At 39.2% G+C, this 22,839-nt stretch overlaps 1 protein-coding gene across 11 annotated transcripts in view; it reads left to right on the top strand.

Annotated features, from left to right (window-relative positions):
- The window catches only part of PEX5L (peroxisomal biogenesis factor 5 like), a 244,140-nt gene that overhangs the window by 145,815 nt on the left and 75,486 nt on the right, over positions 1–22,839 (top strand). For all 11 annotated transcript variants that reach the window (XM_050780127.1, XM_050780124.1, XM_050780121.1 and 8 more), the window contains 3 exons: positions 6,984–7,178; positions 11,902–12,025; positions 12,941–13,037. In XM_050780127.1, coding sequence (XP_050636084.1) covers positions 6,984–7,178; positions 11,902–12,025; positions 12,941–13,037 — 416 coding nt within the window. The remainder of the gene's footprint in view (positions 1–6,983; positions 7,179–11,901; positions 12,026–12,940; positions 13,038–22,839) is intronic.

The raw sequence follows: 22,839 nt of genomic DNA, 5'->3' as shown, positions 1-22,839 counted from the left end.
GGAATAGGCACTCAATAAGTATTAATCCATTGAGTGAGTACAGGATGCCACTGGCATAAATTACACTTCCCTTGTAGAAGCAGTCTTTCTGCATTGATTTCATTCGGTCAGCATTCACATTCAAAGTCATGTCATTCAAATAAGAATGAAAAAATGATGTTCAAAATCAAAGAACAAAGGTTATGTTGGATGTGCAGAGCAGAATTTAATGGAAAAAGGAAAGGATAATCACATACTATCTTGTTATATTTGTTCCATTTTGTCATCTTGGCCTCAGTTTGCTGTTGGCTTGCATATTTTCATTATATTTCTAAGTGAATAAAATCACGGGAGAAGGAAATCGTGATTTTTCCAAAACACCAAAAATTACAAGAAGAGTAACTAGCATGAGATAGAGAGGCTCCTTATGTGAGGTCATATTTTACAGTTTCTGGGTTCAAACTCCATGAATTCCAACCCTGGCTCTGTATCCAGGGGCATGTTGCTTAACTAAGCCTCAGTTTCTTCATTTGTTTGATAATAGTAAGATCTACATCTCATAAGTTCATTGGAAAGATTAAAGGAAGCAATCCATGAAAAAGCTTAACACCATGTAAACTCTAACTGGTGTAAAAATGTCTGTTAGATTTTAGGTGAGAACAGTGTGTACTCCCTACACTTTCATTTTCAATTGCATTGACTTTTTTATATCACACCACAGTAATCATTTTCTAAATTCAGCTATCACTTTCAATAATCAAGAAATTAAATGGTACTTGGCAAATTCTAGGTAAGAAATTAGACAAGTTCACATACTATCAGATGAGATTCATTCCTCTGATCCATGAAACTGGAGCTGGCCCCTTCAAAACTCAAGAACTATCCCAGGAAAATACAGAGAACCTTGTATGTCTAATTGCAGGTGAATCCATGAGAATTGTATGCACTGTGAACTTGTTCTTTATGCTCCAATTATCACTGATGGGAAAACTAAGTCACTTAGAAAGGATCCACCCTAAGAGAGCAATATAAGATTTGATTCAAAAGCTTCTTTTCAGCTTGATTGTTCTCACATATAAAAGAGAGACCTGTGAAATATTGGAGAAAAAAAATCAAAAGAAGGTATAATTTCTTGCAATCCCAATACCTACAATGTTGCCCTCTGTATTAGTCCTAGGGCTGCTGTGACAAAGTACCACCCACTGAGTTGATTCAACAACGGAAATTTACCATCTCAGTTCTTAGGGCTGGAAGCCCAAAATCATGCTTTCAGCTTGGCCACGCACCACATGAATGTGCTTAGTAAGGATCTATTCCAGGCCTCTCTTCTAACTTCTGGTACTGCCTTGGTTTATGGCAGCATAACTCCAATATTCATGTAGTGTTTTCTCTGTGTGTGTGCCTCCCAGTGTGCATGTCTGTCTCTGTGTCCAAATTTCCCCCCCTTTTTTTTTTTTCAGGCAGAGTCTCGCTCTGTCACTCAGGCTGGAGTGCAGTGGCACGATCTCGGCTCACTGCAAACTCCGCCTCCTGGGTTCAAGCGATTTTCCTGCCTCAGCTTCCCGAGTGGCTGGGACTACAGGCACATGCCACCACGCCCAGCTAATTTTTTGAATTTTTAATAGAGACAGGGTTTCACCGTATTAGCCAGGATGGTCTCCATCTCCTGACCTCATGATACGCCCACCTTGGCCTCCCAAAGTGCTGGAATTACAGGCATGAGCCACCGTGCCTGGCCCCAATTTCCCCTTTTTATAAGGACATCAGTCCAGTTAAAGTAGGGGCCCACCCTATTCTAATATGGCCTCATGTTTAATTGTATCTCGAATGAACCTATTTCCAAATAAGGTAATATTCTGAATACTGGGTATTAGGACTTCTTCATAGACCACTCAATCCATAATACTCTCCAACATAGGGGGTCTGGTAAAATAGTGTTCTGAGACCAGGGATTTTTTTTTCTCACCTTCATTATTCAGTGCACCTGATTCATACAGATTTTTATCCTGAAGAAAGGCTCTTGTTTGATAACGTGTTTTTAATATTAAGAGTATATCTCAAGGCAAAAATATTATATATTTTTTAATTCCTAAGAAATCTAGCTTTTGTATAAATCAATACAAAATTTTAAAAATTTAGGAAATATTTACCTTTTCTGGAGGTCAGTCCATGACTTTTTTTCTCTATGAAACCTAAAAGAACATGTCTTTTGCCTCATAGAAGTTCTAAATTATAATTTTTTTCCGCCCAGTTCAATTAGATTATCTGAAAAACAAAAGTTTTTGAGAGTGCCAACTATTTAAATCATTCCTCGGACTATCCAAACTGCCAAATAATTAGAAGCTCAACAAACAAATTAATCAAAGCCTTATCAATAAAGTCAGCACACTGCCTTAAGGTTAAGATAAAGTCTAGAGAGGACTGTTTAAGAACACAGGCTGTGGAGAGATGAGACCTGTATCCTGTATTTGAATCCTGGTATGAACACTGATGTACCAGTTATATTAGTTTTCTATTGTCACTGTAACAATTACCACAAATCTAATGGCTTAAAACAACACAAATTTATTATACTAAAATCAAGATGTCAACAGAGCTACATTAGTTCTAGAGGCTCCAGGACAGAATTCATTTCCTTGCTTTTTCCTTGCTTCTAGAGGGCACCTACAGTTTGGTGGCTTATGACCCTTGCTCCATCTTCAAAACCAGCAGCTCTCTCTCTCACACATTGGTCTCCATCCTCGTTATCTCCTTCTCTGGCTCTGACCCCCTAACTGCATTTTATAAGAACTCTTGTGATTACATTGGGCCCACAGGGATCATCCAGATTAATCTTTCAGTCTCCAAATCCTTAACTTAATTACATCTGCAAAGTACCTTTTGCCATGTGACATGTCAAGGTAACATATTTACAGGTTCTGGGGATTAGAACGTGGGCATATTAGAGGGGGGCGTTTTTCTACCAAACCAGCTGTGTGACTTTGGACAAGTTACTTAATATTGCCAAGCCTCAAGTTTTTCATATGTAAAATTAGAATACCTTTTTCACAGGAATGTTATGTAGACTAAACAAGGAAACATTCATAAGCACTTACCATATTATACATTTTCAATAAATAGTTTTTGTAATCATTTCCAACCGCATATATCTACAGTTTGCGTCAAGCATGAATGCTTTCAGTAGAGTCTTCTAGTAGCAATAAATATTTATTTGCATCATGACTATGCTTATAGCGCTGTTCCAAGAGCTTTAGATAAGCACTTCATCCAATACTTTATAAAGTAGTTTTATCCTTATTTTAGGTGGGCAGAAGAAGTTCAGGGTCAGAGAGACTTTTTTTTTTTTTTTTTTTGAGACTGAGTTTTGCTCTTGTTGCCCAGGCTGGAGTGCAATGGCACAATCTTGGCTCACCGCAACCTCCGCCTCCCAGGGTCAAGCGATTCTCCTGCCTCAGTCTCCCAAGTAGCTGGGATTACAGGCATGCACCACCACGCCCGGCTAATTTTGTATTTTTAGTAGAGATGGAGTTTCTCCATGTTGGTCAGGCTGGCCTTGAACTCCCGACCTCAGGTGATCCACCTGCCTCAGCCTCCCAAAGTGCTGGGATTACAGGCATGAGCCACTGCACTCAGTCAAACTCAGGTAGTCTTAACCACTGTCCTGTGCTGCCTTATTTCATGCGCAATATGCATGGAACATCAAGACACCAAAATAGATTAGCTGAACTAAAGTGAAGAAGACAGGACAAAGTGCTACAAGGGAGACTGGCAAAACATAGCCTGCTCAGAAGCAACTGAGCTGGAAATCTCCCTGCTACAGCAAAAGGAAGGGAAGTCAATGACATCCTCTGGGCAATGGGATCCCACAGTCTATAAAGCTGTGAGTGGTGACTGACATGTGGTCCATGAGAAAAGTCTGCATATGTGACAATAAGATTACACCCAGAAGGCATTTTATTAGATCTACACTAACACACGCATACACACAGGTGCACACACACACACACTTTTCACATTCACTGTAAGAGGAGATTATCCTTTGTGCTCCTTTTTTTTAGAGACAGGGTCTTACTCTGTCACCCGGGCTGGCTCAAACTTCTGAGCTCACACAGGCCTCCCACCTAGTCTCCCGAGCAGCTGAGACTACAGGTGAGGGCCATCACTCCTGGCTAGTTTTTTTTTTATTTTTTTAATGGTTTTATAGTGACTGAATATATTGCCTAGGCTGGTCTCAAACTCCTGGCTTCAAGCAATCCTCCTGCCTCAGCCTCCCAAAACACTGGGATTACAAACGTGAGCCAGCACACCTCACCGGTTGGTGCTCTTAATTTAAGCACACAGATACTGAAACCCAAACCTTCATGTGCCTGAAGAATCTTTAAAATAGGATTTAAAAAATCAGCAGAGCAGACACCACCTTCCATACCAGGGCTGTCTTTGAAGCCCGTGTGGAGCAATAAGATTCTTCCTTTTAAATCTTAACTAAAGGACACGCACACGCTAAAATGTGATTTGTCTTTCTCCAGAGAGTGAAAGGCTGCACCCACTCTTCTCTCCTTTTGAAAACGTACTCTGCGGGGACTTTCCCAGCTTCAAAGCTGGCCATTCGACCTCCAAGTCACCTCCTTCATAGCAGCTGGGTAACCAATTAGGCCTTTTGTGTGTGCCAAGCATTTGTTTCACATTTGCAAGGAAAAAAACAAAGGGACAAAGAGCTCAGAACAAATATAGGAAGTGCCCAGGACACTTTGGAGGGGGAAAGAACCTTACTGAGCCAAGTTTGAATTCGCAGTTCACCCTTTTAGTAATTCATTTGTTCTGAATGTGAGAAGAAGATATAGAATTCAATTAGTACTTGCCAGCTGTTACTCCATAACAAATGTACTTCCTATGTTCAAGTAGACAATTTTATAATTTGCTTCTGAAAGTCTAGGAGCAAGTGACTAACTCTTAATTGTTTGTACAATTAGTAAAAAGATATATGTGGCATTCTATATTCTGTCATCAATTTCCTTTCCTCTGTTATAAGGACATCACATTGGGCCTAGACACCTTGCCAGCGTAATAGTGTTCTGGCAATTTCTATTTGAACGTTCAGTGGATATAAAGTGTGAGGCATTCTAGCCTGTTTTGGCTGTCTGTCATGCTTACATTGTAGACATAAAGTCAAGCAGCTTAGTTCTGAATGCCACTTCTTTCCCTCCGCGTTCAAGTACTTCCTAGTCACAAAACATCCCTCGTATCTCAGGGCATCTTAGCATTGGGAAGTGGTTCCCATTGCCTCATGAAGATTCTGTTGAGATAAGCTGACACTTTCAGGCCACTTTATGATAAATTTGCTTCATAGAATCCTCTGTAGAATGCATATCTTTGTCTCATCTTCAGTTTTACTCCCAGTAGCATTTTCTCTTTCTGTCAGTATATGGATCTGATTCTTGTCTCAAATAAAAAGGAACAGTGAAAATAGGAGAACATCATCAACAACAACAAAAAGGATAGAAAAACATCATGAATTGGCTATAAAAGAATAGAAATCACATTTATTGAGTACTTATTGTATGCCTGGCACTTTACATACATTAGATCATTTAATCTTCATCTTATCCCTAAAAGACAATTAATTCCTCATTTTCAAATGAGGAAACTGAAACTCAGAGAGGGCAAGAAACTTACTTCAAGTCACACAGCTAAGCCATGACAGAGCCAGATGTTTCCACTTCACCAACAACATCCAACCACTGTGACTTGGAATTGGAATCAGAAAACAAGACTATTACGAGTGAAGTTTGACACACGATCCTAAAGATCCCATAGGAATGGTTAGCTCATGAAGCCCATGCACTACTAAAGAAATCCGGGTTGTGAGTTCAGTGGAGCCTGGCCCCTGCCTTCAGTACAAGGGAGAAGCAGACAGTAGAGTATCGAGACATCAGCAAAAATCCATTCCCCACCTAGAGGAAAAGCTTGGAGATTACAGAGGAATGCTGCAGTCATTGTTGTAGACTGCCACAAAGGGTTAATGCAAGTAGTTTCTTTGTCTTTCTGTGGCTTTTCTAAGTGAGCTGGGTGAAGAGATTCCATGCGAGGAAGCCACCAGTCTTGCTCAGAAGCTAGTCTCTCCAGTGTGGTGCCAGGGCCAGTGAAACAGCAGGGACTGGTGGAGAGGTAGAGCTGTAGGGACCTTCTCGAATTTGAATTTTCTATTTCTCACAATGAGTTAGTCAAACTCTGGTTATGTGCACTGTAAAAGAAAGAAGAAGCAAAGGTTATAAAACTTCTTTTTTGAATTCTCATTTGCCTGATTTGCATTTGAACAACTTATTATTTCTGCTTTCATTAGAGTATTTAATGCACTGTAATCAACCTGCTAAGAAGTAAAAGTGTAACAGTTTTATAGTTAGTTACATTGAAATTTAAATTTGCATACTAAACAGCAAAGGCATTAACATGTGTATCTATTCATCAACTATGGATTATAAAATACCTCTCTTGGGTGAACCCAAACAGGATGCCATTTTCTGATTGAACTGCTTAATTAAATAAAAGGTGATTAACAGCATTGCTTTATACCCCATATACTTTATTGTTTAAAATTAAAATACAAAGACATTCAAAAACTTCACTAAATCTCTGAATATGATAGATTGACTCCTCTCTGGGAAACTGTAATCTAAAATAACCTTCAGTATAAATAAAGCAAAGCAATAAAGTAAATAGCATCTGAACTCAGATTCAGTTTCATCATTTTAATTTCATTCAAAGCTTCATCATTGCTGAGGCTGGTCTAAGTCCTTTCTTACCGGTTTGTGCCATGCCAAATATAAGAATAACATGCAGCAAATATCCCAGTCTAACAAGCTGTCTCTATAAATCAATGGTGAACTAACTTAATTCTAATCTATCCTACAAATATAAAATCTTTCTGTACCCAACTGAAACCTATTTTAAAAAAATAATTTCAGAGTAGTAAATGGGCTTATCTTAACCTCTTCCATTTCTGATAGTACTGACCACTGGCTTAGATCTCCTTGACCTGAGTGAACCAGTCTCTCAAACTCAAACCAAAGCCAAGAAGTCAGAGCCCTCATCAAAAACTTCATCCCTCAAGAAAAAGGCCGATGGATCTGACCTCATCAGCACAGATGCTGAGCAGAGAGGCCAGCCTCTCAGAGTCCCGGAGACTTCATCCTTAGACCTAGGTAAGGCAATCGCTTGTGGCTGTGGATGCTCAACCTTGCTCTGCTGGTGTGGATACAAGAGGAAAGTTCCACCAATGGCATTGAACAGTGAACAAAGGAGTAGAAAAGGCATAGTCCATGGTGGAAACTGGACAGGACATAGCTTCTTTTGGGCTTGAACTTTGTATAGCAACTGGGGAGCTCAACTTTGCATAACTGGTTGATTCATGTATTTATTCGACCCACAAATATGATGTGATTGATAGGTGCTGGGCACCAGGCTAGGCACTAAAGTTACAAATAAAGGTAAAATGTGCATCTTGCTCTTTAGGAGCACTCAGTCTAGGACAAGAAAGAGGGAACTTCTGAGTAACCAACTCTAATGCAAGGCCCGGGGCAGCCAGATCAAACAGTATGTAACAAGCGTGTTTGGGAATACGTGCAATACAATAATAACAGCTACCATTTGATGGTGGATTACAATGCCTAGGAACCACAGTACATTACTTACATATATTATCTCATTAAATTATCACAACTCTTTGAAACATGCAAGGAACCAAGTTTCAAAATTTAAGTAATTTGCCCAAGATCTCACAGTTTATAAGAGGAAGAGCTGAAAGTTGAGCCTAGCTCTAGGTAACTTCAAAGCCCATATGTTTTCCACTATATTCCACCTCCTCTGAGAAAGGACGGCTTAGTTCTTAGCTTCTGGAACCAGACATATTAAGCTCTCCTTTCTCAAGAAAAAGAACAGTGACAGGTATTTTAGAAAGCCAAGAGGCCCATGAATCTTCCCTGGCTGTGACTGACTGCTGTGTGTGTAGGTATATGTGTGGGGAGGTGAATTTTGTATATACATTCATATGGAGATCATAGCTTATCCATAAGGTTATGAAGAATAAATGGAATACATATGTGAAATCACTTATTACTATGATATGTACATGTTAAATGGTCATGAATTAATTTATTCATTTGTTCAGCAGACATTTCTCTGAGTATCTACCATATTCCCAGCACATACTATGTGCTAGGAATACAAAGATAAATAATATAAGCTCTGTGCCTTAGCAAATTTACAGTGTAGTAGGGAGATAGAAAAATGATTAAATGATTATAATAAAATATTAACTATATGTAGCAATGAAAGAAAACCCAGATCAGTTACTACATGAGCCTCCTCATCATGCCATTGCCCCACCCAGTGGGAGAAGGTGTCTTACAAGAGGTACTATGTGAGCTGAGGTTTGAGGAGTGCGTAGGAATTTGCCAGATTCAAGATAGATCAGGAGAAAGATGGGGAGAACAGTGCAGGGTATCCCTGGTGCAGAAAGGAAAGGGATTCACACACAAATAGATAAACACAGCAAGATGTCTTTTTAAGTAAATATACATATTTCAGTAGTACTCAAGGATAGAATAATGAGAGAAAAAGTCTGAAAATCACTTGTGGCAAGATCATAGGAATCCTTGGATGTCATGCCCTTAAGATTGGGGAAGGAGGGATGATGTTTGAAGAGTTCTACTAAGAGGAATGACAGCAATGGTTTCTATTTTAGAAAAATCCTTCTCTGGTGGATTTACGGAGAAAGGAATAGAGGCAATGAGACCAGTACAGAGATCCAACAGTGACAAGGGGGATAATGAGAAAGAGAGAGACAGGTCCCAAAAACTATTAAAACAAGACTTAGAAACAGATAATATGTATATGTGAGCAATGGGGACATGTAGAATGTGCCAAGCTCCATAACAGAAGATGGAAGAGGAGCAGGAGTGAACTATTGAGTTCAGCTTTGAACCTGCTATATTTGTGGAAACTATGGGACTTCTCTGTGGATACCTCCATTAGGCTGTTAAGTATATAGGTCTAGAACTGGAGAAAAAGAGCTGAGTAGGAAATGGAGATTTGTAAATCAGAAGCTTGTGTATGAATGGATATTGGAACCATGGGTGTAGATGAGCTCTTCCAGGGATAGACTGTAAAGAAAGGAAAGAGAACCACGCCATTGCTCAAATTAGTGGCATACACAGGAACTCCTTTCCCCTGCCATCCCTCTTTGAGGTCTGTCTTTGGAGGGAAATTTTATAACTATCTCTACTATTTCCTCACCATCTCGGTTTATTCAGTTTTACAAATAAGTTAATAACATGTATAGATTTAGATAAAAATATATTAATATATTGATTGGGTGCAGTGGCTCATATCTGTAATTCCAGCACTTTGGGAGGCCAAGGCAGGAGGACTGCTTGAGGCCAGGAGTTTGAGACCAACTTGGACAACACAGTGAGATCCCATCTCTACAAAATTTTAAAAGTTAGCCTGGCATAGTGGCATAAGCCTGTAGTTCCAGCTACCTGGGAGGCTGAGGCAGGAGGATTGCTTAAGCCCGAGAGATTGAGGCTACAGTGAGCTGTGACTGCACCACAGCACTTCAGCCTGGGCAGCAGAGTGAGACCTTGCCTTAAAAAATAGAATATATTAATATATTACGATATAACACAATAAGCATGCAGATGATGAACACTTATTTCTCTGCTTCTGAGAAAATGTCCTATGAAGAAGTTGTAAAAGTATTTAGTTTAAAAGCACCTTTAAGAATAGCAGTGTTGGCCAGGCGCAGCGGCTCATGCCTGTAATCCCAGCACTTTGGGAGGCTGAGGCGGGTGGATCACCTGAGGTCAGGAGCGTGAGACCAGCCTGACCAACATGGAGAAACCCTGTGTCTACTAAAAATACAAAGAAAAATTAGCTAGGCATGTTGGCACATTCCTGTAATCCCAGCTACTAGGGAGGCTGAGGCAGGAGAATTGCTTGAACCCGGGAGGCGGAGGTTGCAGTGAGTCGAGATCGCGCCACTGCACTCCAGCCTGGGCAACAAGAGCAAAACTCCGTCTCAAAAAAAAAAAAAAAAAAAAAGAATAGCAGTGTTATTCACAATAGTAAAAAGGTGAAAACAACTGAAACGTATCATGAGATGAATGGATAAACAAAATGTAATATATACACACAATGAACTTATTCCGCCTTGGAAAGGAATAACTTACATGCTACAACATGGATGAACCTTGAAGATATTGTGCTAGGTGAAGTAAACCAGGCACAAAAGGACAAATACAGGTTGCGCATCCCTAATTCGAAAATCTGAAATCCTCCAAAATCTGTAAGTGGAAAACTCCACACCTGACTTCATGTGATAAGTCACAGTCAGAACTTTGTTTTATGGATAAGATTATTTAAAATACTTTATAAAATTACCTTCAAGCTATGTGTGTAAGGTGTGTATGAAACATAATTGAATTTCGTGTTTAAATGTGAGTCCCAGCCCCAAGATATCTCATTATGACATATGCAAATATTCCAAAAACCAAGAAAAAAAAAATCCCAAATTTGAAACACTCCTGGTCCCAAGCATTTTGCATAAGGAATAATCAACCTGGATTGGAGGATTCCACTTGTACGAGGTACCCACAACAGTCAAATTCATACAGACAGAAAGTAGAATAAAAGTTACCAGGTTTTTGTTGGGGGAATGAAAAGTTCGTGTTTAATGAGTAGAGTTTCAGTTTGAAATGATGAGAAATTCTGGAGATGAATAGTGGTGATGGTTACACAATAGTGTGAATGTACTAATGCTACTGAATTGTACACTAACATATGGTTTAAATGGTCAATTTGTTATGCATTTTTTACCAGAGTTTTTAAAAAGAAGGGGAAAAAAGACCTTAGAGAACATCATCTGCAAACTGATCTCTTTTTTCAGACAGAGTTTTGCTTTGTTGCCCAGGCTGGAGTGCAGTGGCGCAATCTGGGCCCACTGCAACCTCTGCCTCCCAGGATCAAGGAATTCCCCTGCTTCAACCTCCCAAGTAGCTGGGATTACAGGCATGCACCACCACACCGCGTTCATTTTTTTTTTTTTTTGTATTTAGTAGAAAAAGGGTTTCACCATGTTTGTCAGGCTGGTCTCGAACTCCTGACCTCAGGTGATCCACCTGCCTCTGCCTCCCAATGTGCTGGGATTACAGGCGTGAGCCCCTGCCACCTGGCCCAATCTTTTTATACAGTAAAAAACTGAACCCCGAGATTGTTTCAGTGGTTTATTCACAGCCACACACCTGTAATGAGAGAGAATCTAGCCAGATTTTTTTTATCTATAAGAACTAAGCCACAGGGATAAAATGGTTCCAGGATTCCCTTGGCTGTCCTTATTGCCTCCTTTCTCTCTCTCCCCATTATAAATTCCCTCCTTTGGTGAAAAATTACATGCTTTATTCAAAAGCTGTGAAAGTGTTCTGATTTATCCCCACCTCCTTTTAACAATGAAGCTCATCTCTTTAAACAGAATTTCTTTCTGGAATCATGCCAGCAATGCCCCCAAACCCCTGCTTTAGCCAGAGACTGACAGGGTAGTGCTCCAGATGTACATTCTACACTGGATTGCACAGGCTCATATACAAGATTCAGAATGTACACAGCTTCAGAAATAAATTCAGGTCAAACAACTTGATTGCATTAACTGTAAAAGCAATGCAATTTATCTTAATAGGAGATTTCTATTTAGCTGTACAAGTTTTAATTTTTATGCAACATTGAAAAGATAAAGGTTGATCTTGGGGCTTGGGACATTGGTTGAATGAAGCTCACTTTGATAAGATTTTTCAATCTTAATTAAGCTCTCTTTTTCTCTCTGCACCACATGCTCCCCCAACCTGCCTCACCCGCTTCCTCTGTACTTACTAGACATTCAAACACAACTGGAAAAATGGGACGATGTTAAGTTTCATGGCGATCGAAATTCCAAGGGACATCCAATGGCAGAGAGAAAATCATGCTCATCTAGAACTGGATCAAAAGAGCTCTTATGGTAAGGTATTTTGATACCAGAAAATGGCCATTTATTTATCAACTTTATGAGTGGCACTGAAATAGCCAGTGAGTTAAGTCAATCCAAATACTTGGCATCACATGTAACCCCTATGTAACAATACCAATTACTGTGGCTTCTACCAATTCGAATTATTTCATCTCAACTGTCAAAAATTAATTCAACTCAGTCAATAAGTGTTTTGAGAGATTTGTAATTCAACATTGGTAATAATGTTCTGAATGTGTAACTGTGCTGATTAGTAAAACTAGGTGTATATGTGTATATACATGAGAATATTCAATATATTAAATAATAGTTAAATTTTTGCAGTTATAAGGTAGCTTTTTTGGTTTGCTCAATCATCCACTATCAGATAATCAAATAATTCAGAACAGTGCATGGAAGCTTATGAGAAAATCTGGCCACCTGAGTTGTACCATATTTTTGAAGCTTCCTGAGGGCAGTATCCAGCATCCGTCTCCTACTGCCCTCCCACATCTCCATTTATCATGACATTTCAAATTCTGTATAAGGATAAAATCTCTCCTGAGACACTTGTTGGGAAGTTCTTCCCCCCACCAAAAACAAAAAACAAACAAAAAATAATAATAATTTTTTTATGAAACAGAATTTTCTGTAACAAAAATGGTACTGCATTTATTGACTTTTTGCCCATAATTGAACTGAATTTTTAATCAAAGATAATAACACCTAGCACATTGTAGCCTCTTACATTCTGAAAGTGGCCATTATAATAGAAATACATGAAACTTATCTTTATCATCAGAATTTTGATGAGAGCTTTGATATCATGGCTTTCAATGATCCAAATTACCTCGGTTTCTTGACTGGATTTATAGCTTAATTTTGTTTCTAGATGTACATTTAATTTCCTTCATGCATCCCTTATAGGTCCTCAGAGCACAGATCTCAACCAGAACTGAGTGGTGGAAAAAGCGCCCTCAACTCTGAGTCGGCTTCAGAGTTGGAATTAGTGGCTCCAACTCAGGTAACAAAACTGATTATTCAGTGAACACATCTTTTCCTGTATATAACATACAGCATAAATGTTTTATTTTCATTTTGTACAAGAAGTTTGAAGTATATTTTATACATTGCGTTTCATGTGCTGTTTCATTCAGTAGCTATCTCAATGCTTAAAATAGCTGAAATACAGGTATATATATGTATATCTACACATTTGGCTGGAAAATGTGTTAATGAATTCACTGTGTACTTAGCACTTTTTCCTTGTTCTATCATTTACTGTTCTATTATTTTGTAATACAAAATCTGTTCTACTCTATTATTAGCACTGTTTACATAACAGAACTCAATGGAGAGGAAATTACATCTTGAGTGTTCATTCACATCTATGCCCTGTGGAACGTACTACACATTGGTACCCTGACTGTCATATTAAAATAAATGTCATACTGAGAAATATATTATTATAGTATTAGGAGTCATGATGATGATAATAAGAGCTACTATTTGTGAGTGCCATTAAGTATCAGGGACTTTACATATGTTTTTTAAGTGTTATATATAATACTCAAATAATCCTGCAAATTATTATTAACCTCACTTTAAAGATACTCTTTAGTCTCAGTGACGTCAAACACATTTTCCTGGGACACTCAACTAATTCACTGGTGGAAGTAGGGTGTGAACCAGGTCTGTCTGTCCATTACTTGAACCTTAAGTTCAGTTTAACTGGCTGTTTTGTAACTAGTTATCTCCTATGATTAAGACCATATCTCGGCCGGGCGCGGTGGCTCACGCCTGTAATTCCAGCACTTTGGGAGGCCAAGGCGGGCCGATCATGAGGTCAGGAGATCAAGACCATCCTGGCTAACATAGTGAAACCCCGTCTCTACTAAAAATGCAAAAAATTAGCCAGGCGTGGTGGCGGGCCCCTGTAGCCCCAGCTACTCGGGAGGCTGAGGCAGGAGAATGGCGTGAACCCAGGAGGCGGAGCTTGCAGTGAGCCAAGACCATGCCACTGCACTCCAGCCTGGGCGACAGAGCAAGACTCCATCTCAAAAAAAAAAAAAAAAGACGTATCTCCTATGATTCTAAGAAAGCCAAAGTCATTCTCAATCTTTTCATTCCCTTGAACACTTTTAAAGGCCTTGATCTAAAACCACAAAGGTATCATAAGGTGTGTGTGTCCAAGTTCATGCATTCTACAATCCAGTTGAGATGAGACTCAGTGTTTAAACAAAATAAGCGTAATAAAATAAGCAACAGAAATTTTCTTGAGCTTACTAGATGTTGAAACCAAAAGAGGAAATATACTATCTGAGGTGAAATAAAGAGATAGTTATAATAATAGCAGATATTATTGAGTGCTATGATAAGGACTTCTTATGTATTAACTCGTTTTTTTTTCTGTTAAATAACTGGATCAGATAAGTTCAATTTTATAGACAGTGAAACTAAGATACAATGAGCTGAAGAAACTTGTCTGTGGACTCACAACTAGTAAGTGGCAGAGAGAGGGAGGACACAGACAGAGGAAATCTTCAGCAAATAGAAGGCCTCTGGCAACTTTTCTAAGCCACCAGCAGCGCCCCCTACAAACACGTGAGCCTCCACAAGGGAGGACCATTAGTGCTCCCAGATCTTAGCTGGAAAACAAGTCCACTGACTTCCTGAACAAATAGCCCTGCAAACGTCAATGAATTGTAAACGTAGCATGAAAAGGTAGTTTTTTCCTTTGTGCTCACTCTAAATGTATTTATTTTTTAAAAGAAAATGTATAGTATTTCCTATATCAGAAAAACATTTCTTGATAAGTACAGTAGAGATATAGGCTCAGCTAAAGTGATCGGTACTGTTTCATAAACTGGAATTCTTGGAACAATTTAAGGTAGCAATAAAACGTTTGTTTCTAAAGCCGGTGAGACTTGGCACAGGTAGGCTGTTCTACAAGGAGCTGAGGTGGAAAATCAGCTGGTGTCCCTGGTTGCCATAGAGACCCAGGATACATTTATCTTATTATTCCAATGACTGCTACTCTCCTCCTCGTTGTCTGATTTCATCCCACCAAATTGTCCTTCCTCTTACCCATCAGTACACCTTACTTTAAACAAAGACAAAGTACTTTAGAAAATTTTCTCAAGACGATATTGTCTCCTAAACATAGTTTAAAATGTACATGAGAGTTTTCTATCTGGACAAATCTTAATGAATCCTTTTAGAGAGTTATCAATTATTAGTAAATAACTTACACTTTATTTGTTTTTTAAAAAACATTGCATGTTTACTTATGTAGATTTGCCTAGACTAAGGAAATTCATAATCTCCTAGTTTTAATTTCAGCCTATGGTTAAATTAGGAAGATTTCATGAATTTGGGACTTAATAGATCTGAAACACCAAGTCACTCAGACAGCAGGAGAATAACCTGATCAATCTACTTGTAATAAAAACAAAAATATGTTAAAAGAAAAATCTCACTGTGCACAGTGACTCACGCCTGTAATCCCAGCACTTTGGTAGGCCAAGGCAGGTAGATCCCTTGAACCCAGGAGTTTGAGATCAGCCTGGAATACATAACAAAACCCTGTCTCTATAAAAAACACAAAAATTAGCCGGGCATGATAGCACAAGCCTGTAGCCCCAGCTCCTCAAGAGGCTGAGGTAGGAGGATGACCGTGCCTGGGAGGCAGAGGCTACAGTGAGCTCAGACTGAGCCACTGCACTCCAGCCTGGGAGACAGAGGAAGACCCTGTCTCAAAAAAAGAAAGAAAAGAAAAACCTTAGCCAAATTAAATTTAACAGAGTAACTAAGCAAAGAACAATTCACGAATCAAGCAGCCTCCTGAGCCAGAGTAGGCTCAGAAAGACTCCAGTGAAGCTACAGGAAGGAAGATTTACAGAAAGTAAAAGGAGAGTGATGTCCAGAAAACTAAAATGAGGAACAGAAACAGCTGTATTGGTTGCAGCTTGGCATTTGCCTTACTTGAACACGGTTTGAACAATTGCCCCCCTTTGATCAGCCAAAACTGTGTGATTGGCACAGGAGTAGGTTACAGTTTGTTTACACCTCCATTTAGGTTATGGTTCACTGCGTACAGAGAAATCTTTAGGTTGAACTTAAAATATGTAAGGAGTTGATTTATATACTGTTAGAAGCATAACAATATATTGTCTTTTAATATATGAACTATTTATACAGATAAAATCATGAAGGTGGTATAAAAATTCACCTTAAAAGTATAACTCAGATGCGGCCAGGTGTGGTGGCTCACGTGTGTAATCCCAGCATTTTGGGAGGCCAAGGTGGGTGGATTACTTGAGGTCAGGAGTTCAAAACCAGCCTGGGTCACATGGTGAAACCCCGTCTCCACTAAAAATACAAAAATTAGCCAGGCTTGGTGGCACATGCCTATAGTCCCAGCTACTCAGGAGGCTGAGGCATGAAAATTGCTTGAACCCGGGAGGCAGAGGTTGCAGTGAGCCAAGATTGCACCACTGCATTCCAGCCTGGGTGACAGAGCGAGACTCAGCCAAAAAAAAAAAAAAAAAGTATCACTCAGATGGTTCCCAGGAAAATCAAGGAGATGTTTTCTTCTCTTTCAAGCCAACATAAATTATCTAAGGCAGTGACCCGACAGGTGAAGACTATTTACAAAATTCCTTTAAAAGTTGTATTTCAGAGTCACAAAGAAAATGGAAGCTCACAATGTGAATAACTAATGTTTTCAAATTTTCTTTATAAGACGAGGAAAAGGAAAAACATAGTCTAGCCTCTTTCAAATAGTGTTTTGAATGCTGTAGGGATAAAAGGAACTTTCTTTCCACCTCTGGAAGTTTTGATAATTTGAGTCTACAAAACAAAGTGATTAACAGGAGAAAAGGCATGCCAACAGATTGATGTGGAAGCATGCAGAGAGTCACACAAAGTATGAAACTCAGAGAAGGGCCGGATGCTTGGAGCCTAAATATCCTCTTCATAGAGGAGAGAGAAGTAGGGAATGATGGTACTTTTAGAGGAAGAGTAAATGATTTTTAGGGGAAATGAAGGGGCCTGAAGAACAGACAATAGCCTTGTAACTGTAACAGGTTCATCACCCAATGCAAGTCAGTTAGCCAAGACACCAAGTTGCAACAGAGAAAGAGGTTTGATCATAGTGTCACGAAACAAGGAGATGGGAGGAAACCTCAAATCCAGCTCCCGGAGGAGTTTGGGGCTAGGGGTTTTAAGGGTCTTGGAGTGGGCAGAAGTGTGGAGATCATTAACTGGTTGAAGAGTGCAGGGTGAAGCTATTGGACAGAGACATGAAGAAGCTGTGTTCTCATGCTGATCCCATTCCTCTGTGGGGGGTCTTCAAACTGGTTGCTGGAATTCAGGGTCTGAAAAACACCTTAATGATCCTTAAACAAAAGCCCTGTGATCTGAATGTCAGAGATCCTGTCTGTAGGAACAATGAGGATATAAATGGTCTGTATCTACTGCTATGTGACTTTTAGCCACAAGGAAATGAGACAAAGTGCAGCCTTATTAATGCTTAATTGTCACCATATTTCTGTCCAGAATCTGGCATGCAATTCTTGTCAACCCTGTGGGGGCAGTTTCAGCCTGGGGTAAGGTTCATCTGAGTGCCCTTCGATGAGCCAAAACTCCATGATTTGCACAACAGTAGGTTACACAGTCTGTTTACATTTCCATTTAGGTTATAGCTCACTATGTACAGAGAAATCTTTAGGCTGAACTTAAAATATGTAAGAAGTTGATTTATATAAATGTCTATATATAACAAAAGCCATATTGGGAAGGCTGATCTTTACCATGTGTTATAATCCATATTTCATTCTCAATCTTAAACCAGCAAGTCTGGGCACACTGCTAAATTGCAGAAAAGTTTCAGGATCTTTAACGGAGTTGGTGCGGTGTCAACTCTAGTGTTCCTTCCTGGGAGTTAATCTTCTCCGATGAGATTGCATTTCGTCTGGAAACTTCAGAGAAAGTCCCTACCTGTGCTTCAGGGGAGGCAGAGGGGCAAGGGACAGGGGAATGGGAGAAGGTCAGAGACACTTTGGTTCTGAGGCTGCCTCTTTAGCTCAAAGTACCTGGCATGTCCAAGTACGATGTTTTAGGGTACCATTTTTCTGAGCCCCAAAAATATACTAATCAGGGTGACTGGAGATTATAATACATTATATAATCTCTGTATTTTTAAGAGTAAAGTTTCCTGCCACTTACCCAAACTGTGTAACTAATATTCCCTGGAGTTAATTGTTTTTAAAATTCATATATCCCAAAAAATTAGAAAACACTTGAAGAATTAAGAAAAACACAGAATGTAATATAAAATTACCTTTCTCCACAAATAGGTTAAGATAGTGATTAGTGAGGCAAAAGAAAAATAATTCAGCTTCTGCTGGAGGCCTTTTTGGATTTGGACACTTGGAAGGGTAACTCCAAGACAGGCTCTTACAGACCTCAGTTAGATTTTACTGGTCTGTGCAGCAGCCAGCTCTCCAAGTGCCAAGTCACAATTTTGTAACTCACTGATTTTTCTGACTTTGGCACAGCAAATGCTTCCATTCATGTAGTCTTAATTCCAAACCAGAACAATTTAAATTTTGGCAATATCCTGAGGGGGCCAAAGCCCTTGGTCCCCAAAGGTTCACTGAAAAATCACTGACATGAGGCAGATTGATTAATAGGAGAAAGGGCATACAAATATTCTTAATGTGTATACACAGGAGCCCTCAAAACGAAGACTCAGCCCCCCATTGAGGTACAGAAGCTTATATACCATCTTGAGGTTGCAGAGAGAATATGGGCTCATAGCATGGCCAAAAGCAGGTTTTGGTTGCAGGACAGGGTATGGGAGGGAGAAAGGAAGAGGCTTGGCTAACAAAGGGGGCCTTATTATATAGATGAAACCTCTGGCAGGTAGGAGTCTCAGAGAGGATAGCTGGTAAATGTTTCCTTTCAGTCCTTTAAAGGTGTCACTCTCAGTTAATCTTTCCTAGATCTGGGCAAAGGAAGTGCTGGTTGCATTAATACAGATTCTCTACAGATCTACAGATGGGAATTTCCCCAACAAAAGACAGCTTTGCAGGGCCACTTCAGATTATGTCAAAGAAATATATTTTGGAGTAAAACATTTTGATTTCCTTCAATCCCAAACCAGAGCAATTTAAACCTTAAGTGCAGGTATGTTTTCTAAATTTCTAAAGGAGTAATGTAAAAGGAAATGTATGTTAGTAGCTGTTATTTATCACATACCTACTTCTTAGGTGTAATATGAGATTATATTTTTATATATTATTTGGAATTCTTACAATAACTTTGGGATACTGTAAGAATATGAAATATAATCCTCATTTCACAGAAGAAAAATACATCTTAGAGAGCGAAATTTTCCCCAGGTGACACAGCTAAAGAGGAGAGGATCCAGGATTCAAATCAATCCATTAGCTCCTAAAGCCTTTGTTATTGGGCTGGGCACGGTGAATCATGCCCATAATCTTGGCACTTTGGGAGGCCGAGGCAGGCAGATCCTTGAGCTCAGGAGTTCAAGACCAGCCTGGGCAACATGGTGAAACCTCATCTCCGAAAATAAATAAATAAATAAATAAATAAAGTCTGTGTTTTTAACTACAGACCACCTCCTATCAGCCACATCCTGCTTACCCACCAGAGATAATTCACAGTTTCCCTTCTCACTGCAAACTCTCATTATTCCTTACTTTTACAAGGATGATATGAGTTAAGTAACTTTAAAGAATGTGTATCACTCTATTCTAGAATCTTTGTAAAACAAATTAGGATTGTCATCTGATTTCAGGCCATACACAATTTTGTGCCTTCCTCTCCCAAAATGATTCTCAAGCCCTTACTTTTAGAAGTATTGATGGCTCCCGTTTCATTCCATTTCAGTTCAACAAATGTGCTTGAATATCTACTCTCCGCAAGGCAAGGAAAAAGTTGGAAAGATGAGTTAGACTAAAGCTGAGATCTTTGTGTCTAACAAAAAAAATTAGATACACTATCAATATTAATAATTTTGCTTGCTGGAATACAGCACAGGAGCCACTTCAACATGGCTTTTTCTCTCCAGGCCACACACAGTGGGTGATTAACGAGGAGGGAATGAAACAAAGATGGAAGTAAGGAAGAAAGAAAGAAGGCAGACAGGTAGGAAGGAAATCTGAAAGACCACTTCCAGCACAGTAGGAAATCTGTACACAGTACATTCTCAAATACTTGTGGAAGTGGAAAGATAAGGGATCCTAACAAAAAAGGAAAACAACTAATCAAATTTAACAATGTGGAAGTAGCAGCTGAAGTTAATTAAATGGCAGGAAAAAAATACCCAAAATTTTATTCTGGATCATTTTTAAAACTAGTTTCAATAATAGTTTTTAGTTTTGCCGAATAATAGACTGTTCACAAATCATCACTTATTTGCCTCAATGTTCTGCAACATAGAATTTCATAGTTAAAGGGAGATGAGGACTATATGCTGCCATGCCTTGTAAACGCTGTAAGAATTGGCTCCTTTACATACAAGGGACAGTTTTTTGTGTGTATTTTCTTTTCTTTTTTTTTTTTTTTTTTTTTTTTTTTGAGACAGAGTCTTGCTCTGTCGCCCAGGCTGGAGGGCAGTGGCTCGATCTCGACTCATTGCAACATCTGCCTCCTGTGTTCAAGCAATTCTCCTGCGTCAGCCTCCTGAGTAGCTGGGATTACAGGCGCCAGCCACCACACCTGGCTGATTTTTTGTATTTTTAGTAGAGACAGGGTTTTGCCATGTTGCCCAGGCTGGTTTCAAACTCCTGAGCTCAGGCAATTTGCCCTCCTCGGCCTCCCAAAGTGTTGGGATTACAGGCGTGAGCCACCGCCCCCAGCCGTGTGTACTTTCAATGACAAATGTTTGTTGAGTGTTTAAGGAAAAAAAAAAATCCTGAGTATTTCAACGAGGAAAGTGTTTAAATGATCTATTCTAGTGTAAGACTCCAACTAGTCTCCGCCAACCACTAAACAAAAGTACTCTAAAAGTCACACCTGATAGGCACTAACGAGAAAGATAATAATGAAAGCAAAGTTGTATTGAGCACGTTCAATGTCCTATGTATGGTGTATTTACATGAATTGTTGTAATCAGTCCTTATAGGGACTCAACATGCGAACGTACACTTTGCAGATGAAAATAGTTTAAGTAATTTGTCCAAGGTCACCAGGTAGTAGTAAATGGTAAACCAGGATTTGGCCTCAGGCAGTCTGACTCCAGTGTATGCTTTTAATGACCATGTTATTCTGTCACTCAAGGTCTGCTAGTTGTTATATTTTTCTTTTCTACAGTTAAACAGATTCCTTTTTCTCCTCCAGCAATAATATAAAGGCAATTGTATGAGAAGCTATTAACAATGGTCATTGTGGTTAGCCAACACTGTGCTAGAACAACCACAGCCACAAATATAGTAATTTTCAAATTATAATTTTGATCACAATCATAATTTTGAATAAAGAAAATAAAACACAGCATTCCTTTAAATTTTTTTTTAAATTCTTTCTTCTCTGTCTTTACCTAGTGCTTATCATTCAGAACAATCAGCCATCTTCTTTGGAGAGTGTAATATCCTACAATCCAATTAGGTTAAACCAATTAAAATGCCATTTGTAAACCCAAGGTGTTTCCAGGAGCTTGCTAGAGCTGTGGAGTATTTTTCAAAATCATGTAAAGGAGAAAAGAAATGCCTACATTAGAGTACATTTGTGAACTATATACACATAATGCCAATATCTAGATCAGAGGTTTTCTGTGTAGTTCCCTAGCCTAGCACTATCAGTATCACCTGAGAACTTGTTAGACATGCAGATTCTGGGCCTTACCTCACACCTACTGAATCAGAGTCCCTCGGAGTGGGGCCTAGCAATCTGCATTTTAACAAGGCCTTCCAGTGATTCTGATGCCCACAAAGGTTTGGAAATCACTGTGCTGTCAAAACAACTGCAACTCAAATTTATGAGTGTAATGTGTAGTTGTTTTGTTTACCATACCTTTATGTAAGTGCTAAGCAATATAACCAGTTTATAAGCATTACTTTTATATATGTGTGTGTGTGTATATATATATGTGTATATATATATCTTCCCACAGCTTTTGCCTATGATTAAATTTTTTAAAAAAGTTTGCATTGAAAGGAAGGCTGATCTTTACCGTATGTTATAATCTGTATTTCATTCTCAATCCTGAACCAGTATGTCTGAGCACACTGCTAAGTGGCAGAAAAGTTTCAGGATCTTAGCAGCATACTAATCACAGTTTGAAAACTGCCTCTGTGTACCTTCAGTGTCTACTGATCTTTGATGGCATTTATCTTATACTTCCTTGGGCAAAAGAAATGGTTTCAAAATGTGACATAGATAACACTCGTCTTAATGATAATCTAAGGCCTTCCTAAAAATGTGGAAAATAACACTTCCCTAAACAGTAATTGTACTATGAAAATAAAATTCCATTTACACAGTAAGATTCTGTTTGCACTTGTTGTTTTAAGTAGTAAAGAGAAGATGAACTGTAAGCCTAGAATTCGGAGAGATTTTTCTCTTCTTCCAGTGCCCTTTGCATCCTGTGATGTGCGGTGCCGCTGGTGCATGAAACACTGTTGAAGGAAGGAAGCCAGGGATGGTAATGGAGTCCTGTTAGGTCAGGCTTCACAGGAAAGTCAGGTTGTATCTTCCTGGTGAGAAGTGCCTGCTAAGAAAAGGACTTGCCTTGGGACAAAAATATTAGTGCTTTCACTTTCTTCTGCTGCCATTCATTGGTCATTCATGGCATTATA

This window comes from Macaca thibetana, chromosome 2 (assembly GCF_024542745.1).
Source record: "Macaca thibetana thibetana isolate TM-01 chromosome 2, ASM2454274v1, whole genome shotgun sequence".
In the NCBI taxonomy this organism is placed as follows: Eukaryota; Metazoa; Chordata; class Mammalia; order Primates; family Cercopithecidae; genus Macaca; species Macaca thibetana.
The sequence above is the reverse complement of the archived record's forward strand: the minus strand, read 5'-3'. Positions and strand labels throughout refer to the sequence as shown.